At 36.4% G+C, this 6581-nt stretch overlaps 2 protein-coding genes across 2 annotated transcripts; one reads left to right on the top strand and one right to left on the bottom strand.

Moving 5' to 3' along the window:
• Window positions 1–2598, bottom strand: LOC145106785 (Ribosomal protein L4/L1 family). The gene is made up of 9 exons (XM_079043713.1): window positions 2476–2598; window positions 1777–1920; window positions 1605–1666; window positions 1404–1530; window positions 1176–1324; window positions 985–1092; window positions 781–900; window positions 519–692; window positions 1–345 (listed from the first exon to the last, which is right to left on the bottom strand). The coding sequence occupies exons 2-9, from the start codon at window positions 1886–1888 to the stop codon at window positions 244–246; spliced, it is 954 nt and encodes a 317-aa protein (XP_078899839.1). The 5' UTR covers window positions 1889–1920; window positions 2476–2598; the 3' UTR covers window positions 1–243.
• A 337-nt stretch (window positions 2599–2935) lies between these two features.
• On the top strand, window positions 2936–4414 carry LOC145106784 (OPA3-like protein). The gene is made up of 4 exons (XM_079043712.1): window positions 2936–3353; window positions 3596–3730; window positions 3887–3973; window positions 4065–4414. The coding sequence occupies exons 1-4, from the start codon at window positions 3225–3227 to the stop codon at window positions 4221–4223; spliced, it is 510 nt and encodes a 169-aa protein (XP_078899838.1). The 5' UTR covers window positions 2936–3224; the 3' UTR covers window positions 4224–4414.
• Window positions 4415–6581: the final 2167 nt, after the last annotated feature.

Raw genomic sequence — 6581 nt, 5'->3', positions numbered from 1 at the left:
TTAAGTGACAAGTTTATCTATCTTGTCTTCTATAATTCATCAAAAGAAATCCCAAATTATTCAAACATTTGAAATATTGTTCATATCAAAACATGTTCTAAAATGTCATTAAATCTATAACAAAAACCCCTTACAAAGTGAAGGTAATATATGAAAAGAAACAATTCTACACTTGCAAAACTCCAAAGTCTCTTAGCATAGTGACTCAAAACACTACCTCCAAATTTTTTTTTTTTAAAAAATTTAACGATTAATAGGAGTGTGCATACGCTCAACGATCTTGTTAACAGCATCACGTGACATCACCAACGTGTCATGCAAAAGGATGCTATAAACATTCAAACCCTGCAACAAACCAAAACAATTCATAACTAAACAGAACAGGTCATGACATGACATAACATAACATAACAGGACATGACATGACAGGACAGATATATTCCTCATATCTCGTATGGGCAAAAGACATAAATGCCCTTTTCATCATCATCATTAAAAAATAGACCTAGAAAGCTTACAATAGAGGGAAGAACATTGACATAATGTAGGTTTTGAGTTGCAAGCTTTAGGTTTTCATCAATAGGACCTCCATCCACCACTAAAATCTTCTTCGACTCTTCCATTTGATTCGCAAAACTCACAATATTCTTCGTTTTGTGAGTCGGAAGCACTAAATCCTCAAACACCAAAAGCTGCAAATTGTTACCTTTTTATGTTAATAAATTATATAAACTAAATATATATTTTTTTTAAAAAGTACAAAATAAAATCAAAACATGCCTTCCCTTCAGCTGCACGAGCAGACAATGCAATCTTGAGCCCTAGTCTTCTGACCTTCTTGTTCAGCTTAAAAGCATGGCTGCGTGGTTTAGGCCCATGCATAACAGCACCAGTTCTAAACTGTTTTTTCATTATTTCAAAATCTTAAATAAAAAAAAAACATATGAGAGTAAATTAAGTAATTAATTAATAGAAAAAACATACCTGGGGCCCACGCAAAGATCCATGTCTTGCTCGGCCAGTACCCTTTTGGGGCCATGGCTTTCTTCCAGTACCACTCACCTCACTTATGGTTTTTGTTGAATGAGTTCCCTGTAATCATCATCCCTCTCAATCAACATTTAACAATGAGAAAGATAGAAAAAGTTTCTAAAAAAATCAAAATTCAAAAATACCTGTTGTCTTTTTGCAAGCTGCCATCTTACAACACGGTGGATAATATCCTTCCGAATGGGAAGATCAAAAACATCACCTGCCAACACCATCAGTCCTTTGTCTTCATTCTGAAAGTTTGTAACTGGGATCACCAGGTCCTGTAGTTGACCTGTGTCAAACTCAAAACCATGGTCAAACACAAACTCCATTCTTAATAGATAATGTATAATTTGTTTTCATTCATGCACCTAATTTGCGTTCAGGAGTTAAGATTTGTTTTCTGGATAGTAGCTCAGATGGGAATGATCCTTCACTTGCATCTGAACTTAGCATGGAAGTAGATAGACCTCGAGTCCCCATTAAAGGAAACCCTGCCTGCATAAATTGTGGGAGTTTTTTAATGGCTGTGTAAAAACAATGTATAAAGAAAGTTGATAGAAATGATTTACCTTTTTAAAGATTGAATATTCCATTGAAGATTGCTTATCACCAGTGTCATGATCACGTGAGGCTATATGCATAGTCAGAGAGATTAATAAATAATAACCCCCGAAAAGATTTGAGTTACTGTAAGTGATAAACAGAATGAGTCTTTTAAGTGATGGAATCTGTATTTCTTACCAGTAGAAAGAATGTGGAAAGATCGATGCACAATGTTCTGATGATTACTGCAATGGAGTTTATAACTTGAGCTCATAGAGCGTAATAGCTTCCTGGAACATGGCAAGGCCATGCTACTAATAGATTTATTGTAGTTTTAGAGACCTGTTCAAAATTATTATGGTTAAACTTTAAACACGGAATTAGTAATAAGATTCAAATCAACTTTTTATTTGAAAAGGATTAGGTCTAGAGTGAAAATTCGAGTTGTAACTCATTGTTTACAGGATGAATCGCAAAGAACAGGAAGAACGAAGACATACAATCTACATCAAATTATCAATGTTCGCTGGAGTGAAGCTGCGATTAGTGATGCATCAATTAATGCCCCGAAGCAATTTTTATGAAAAAAGTTGCAAGAGTCATAAACTATTTCAAAACCTAACAGGCTACAAACCACCAAGTTTTACAAAAGGAAAATTTAGCAATGGGGAATTGTGAACCTACTGGAAACAAGAAAACGTGTTACAAGAAAAATGAAATCTGAAGCAGCCGAAGAAACCTCGCGAAAGAGGCACAGGTTAGTGGGTGAGGTTTATTGATTTGGGGTTTAGTGCGATTCTGGACTTGAGCCGTCAATTAGAGGTGAAATTATTTAGGATTTTTATCGCGACTCTCAGAAAAATAGAGCGAAAATAATAGAGAAATGGATAGAGATACCTGGTACGACAATGGCTGAACTCCTAGCTGCTGTTATGGAGGAGGAAGAAGGGGGAGGAGGCGAACATGAAGTGTGAGCAAGGGTGGGAACTGGGAAGTCATTGTAGGAGAGGGTGCTTGTTGTAAATCTTCTAAGAAAGTAGGGGCTAAATTGGAAAAGTGTGGAAATTAACACCTTGGACTTTGGAGGTCCAAAACTTTATAAAAAGGCCCAAAGCCCATTTACATTCTATTCCATATTTCCATATTTGTTTTTTTTTTTTTCTTTTTGACGGATCAAGGAAAAGACAAATGATCAATATATAATTTGTAAATTCTGTTTATGATTCATCGACGAAGAGTATATGCAATTATTCATAACATAAACCCTTAAATGCAAGGTTTTTTGGTTATATGTATAATTTTTACTATATTTTCTGTAAATTTCAAGCGGTTTTCGAAAGATTTTAACAGAATTGAATTGAAAAGTCAACCAGAAGGTGGGATTCATATTCGTATCAAAGTGAGGAAACGCAAACTTTTGTAGCGCATCTACCCACCTTCCGGCTTCCTCCCAATGACCCATTCTCTATCTTCCTTTCCAAGGAAATCATAGCAATCCACCATAACCATCGTCATTAAATGGAGAATACTATACATATACGTTTTCTTGATCTCCTTCCCTTCTAGACAAATCATCAAACACTTGGTGTGCAGTGCGCCATTTTCGTACAGATAAGAGCAAATCCTAAGATCGGGCCAGAAGAGTAATGGTTCTCCCGTTATTGAAGCTTGGGACGCTCGCATTGAAAACTTTAAGCAAACCCATTGCCAGCAGGCTCAAAAAACAGGCTGCCCTTCACCCCAAGTTTCGGACATCGATCATTAGTTTCGCGCAGGTAATCAACTGCTTCTACTACTTCACATTCATACCGATTCTTCGCTTCTGTTTTGTGTTTATTTGATTTCCCGATTAAATTTTGATTATGGGTTTTCTGTAATTGATAACGGAACCTTTAGTCGATAGTTGTTTGCTAGCATAATTAGGTATTAGGGTTTACTTCAACATTTCAAATGTTGCTATTCCATCTTTAATATTGTAAAATTTTACTAATTTCAAGCGATGTATGTGATGTAACAGGCAAATCACAGGCTAACAACAAATATACAAAGGCGAATTTATGGACACGCAACTGATGTTGAAATTCGGCCATTGAATGAGGAGAAAGCTGTTCAGGCAGCTGGGGATCTTATAAGTGAACTCTTTGTCTTCTCGGTATGATCTTTCTTGCTAATATCTTCTTCATAGTATTATAATCGTTTAAAACTCATCAATTTACCAGTAGTTACAGAAGAGTTCCACATAGCAGAAAAAATTAGCAAGAACTTTAAATGTGTTTAATGGTGGTATACACTTTAAAATTTCAAATAGGTGGCAGGAGTCGCCCTCATATTTGAGGTGCAAAGAAGTGCTAGATCAGAAGCCAAAAAAGAAGAAGTCCGCAAACAAGAATTGGAGGTAATGTTTTATTTTATTTTTTCAATTTCTGTGTAAATTTATAATAAAATGTCGTTTTTTTGCTTATTGCTTATCTGTTTATGGTGTATAGGAAATGAGGCAACGAGATGAGGATTTAGCAAAAGAAGTGGAATGCCTAAAGCAAAAACTTGAGGAACTTGAGCAGCTTGCTAAAGGAAAAGGACTAACGGGTGTTTTCAACTTCAAAAATGTTAAAACCCAAAATGCAAATTCAGTCAATCCAGCTTGATTATGATATTTGGATTAAAAAGAAAAAGAAAAACTTCATTCTTGATTGCTATTTTGTGCTAATACTATTGATTTTTGACCTAATTGAGATGACCCCATCTTCAGGATTCTGGGGTTGTAGACTTGTGGTATTGTATCATTTTCAAGGAGTTGTACAACTTTTCTTGGTTGATATCGATTTCTTTATTCTAATTGGTATATGAGTTATGAATATATGATGAAACTTATTGTCAATCTTGTATAGGTGGACTTATCTTTATTGCACATTGTTATGGACATGATCTCTTCTTTTAAGAAAGAACAAAATTGAAAATTTATGTATTATACACATTAAATTGACAACTCCACAAGATTCTCTCCCGTCTTCTCTACTTCTTTCCATCACTCCACTGCTAATCGGCTAAGGATATGTGGGACACTATCATCATCCTACTTGAAAGTACTGATGAAACAATAGTACAACTTATTCACATGCAAGCCTAATGAAACATTGATCGAAACGTACATCAGTTTTAAATATTTCATCAATGATATGAAACAACACCGCAACATCTTTAATAATGGTGAAATTCTGATTAAATTTCTCAAAAGTCTACATGTTGCATGGGAAACGGAGTCCACTATAATAAGATTGACTGATAACTTGAACAATGCAGACTATGTCACCCGAGTCTAACTTATTTTTTCTAAAGTTATAATAATATAATTATTTGTGAAAAAGTATATATGCAAGAGTCATTTTAGTTGGTATCTTTAAAGGGATGTCATGGTGTAACATCTAGTTGAAGACTAGGAGGAATTAAAGGTAAGATTTTGGGAAAAATCTAGTGCCATAACACGGTGAATGAAGCACCACAACGTGGCATGCCAAATGCATAAAATGTGTATCCTGATGGTCGTCACGACTTGGCAAGAGGAAGGCAACGATGTGGTAGCGGCTGCATCCCAAGCTCATGATTTTTAGGATTTCTTCCATATTTAAGCACCTAATCTCAAGGATTAAGGCATCCTCTTCAGCCTCCAACCCTTCTCCACGAAACCCTAGCCTCCATGGACGATTAAGAGTTTGGTTGCATGATTGAAGACCTTATTCTTGGATTTTTGTGGAGCTTAAGGAAAGAGGAAGATCATTTTGGTGCAAGGAAATAAGGAATCAACTTGGATCCATCATCTCCTTCAGATTTCTGAGTTGTTGGAGGTATAAAGCTCTCATCTTGACATTTTCTCTTCTTGATTCAAGTATAAGTTCGTTTTTCTTGATTTGGTCCCTTCCTTGGATGCTCTTGGAGTTTGAAGAACTCCAGAACTTGAGATGGCCTTCTAAGGTCAATAAACTTCTTCTGGTGAATAAGAAAAAGAGTCATGTTTGGAGTTCCTTGTATCCATGCTCAAGTTATAGCCCCATTAAGGACTTAATGGAAATAGAATTGTAGATCTTGGCTTGTGGTAGAGACATAATGGATAAAGTTGGAAACTATATCCATTAAGTCATTGAAATGTACTAGATTTGCAGTTATGGGTTTAGATCTGTAAGGGTTAAGCTCTTAATGAAGAATACGAATTTCTATCAGTTTCCACGACATAGCAATGGGCTTGCCACGATGTGGTGGTTCGCAACTTCATGACTGTTTTGTTCTGATGTACCCACGACTTGGCGAAGAGGCCTCCATGTCGTGGTGGGGGTTGACTTCTTGATCGTTGAATTTTGTTGGCCCATTGATCGTTGACTTTTTGACCAGTTTGACCATGGGTCAAACTTGAAGGAATTGGGTTATTGACTAAGGTTCTACCTTTGCTTGGTGATAGTCAGTTCGCGAGAGCGATCGGTATAAGGAGTGAGTGTGTTGTTGTGTTCCTTGGGTCTTCGATTCAGGTGAGTTGCCTCACTATACTATGTATTGCAATATATATCCTTGTATGAGAGGATATAGAAGTAGTGGCATGATAGTTAGAGTACCAAGGGTCGATGATCGTCTATTTGAGTGCCCTAGGGGTTGTATGTAGTCATGTAGGATAGCTTGAGAACTCTTAATCTAGTATTTCTTGCCTGTTCCTTGTTTAGTTGCATCTCTAGAGTAAGATCACCAATTCGAATGTCTATCTCACCTCCGATTACATATATTTATGCATTCATTAGTAATATGCCAGTAGTGGTGTAGAATACTGTATGAGGCTCGGTATGTTGTACCGTGCTGTTAGACAGGTAGACTAGTGTAGAAATGTGCATGTGTTTGTGTTCTTGTTTGATTGTTTGTTTGATCTATATGTCGACATACTATATGGTGGATTGAGGTGGTCCTGCTTTGTGATGTAGGCCAAGATACTCGGGTAGGTCTGCGGTGTGTTATAGGCCAGGCGT

Source organism: Lactuca virosa, chromosome 4, assembly GCF_052849685.1.
Source record: "Lactuca virosa cultivar CGN04683 chromosome 4, Lactuca_virosa_CGN04683_v6, whole genome shotgun sequence".
NCBI classification, from domain to species: domain Eukaryota; kingdom Viridiplantae; phylum Streptophyta; class Magnoliopsida; order Asterales; family Asteraceae; genus Lactuca; species Lactuca virosa.
Note: the sequence above shows the minus strand (reverse complement) of the source record. Positions and strands in the feature narration are given on the sequence as shown.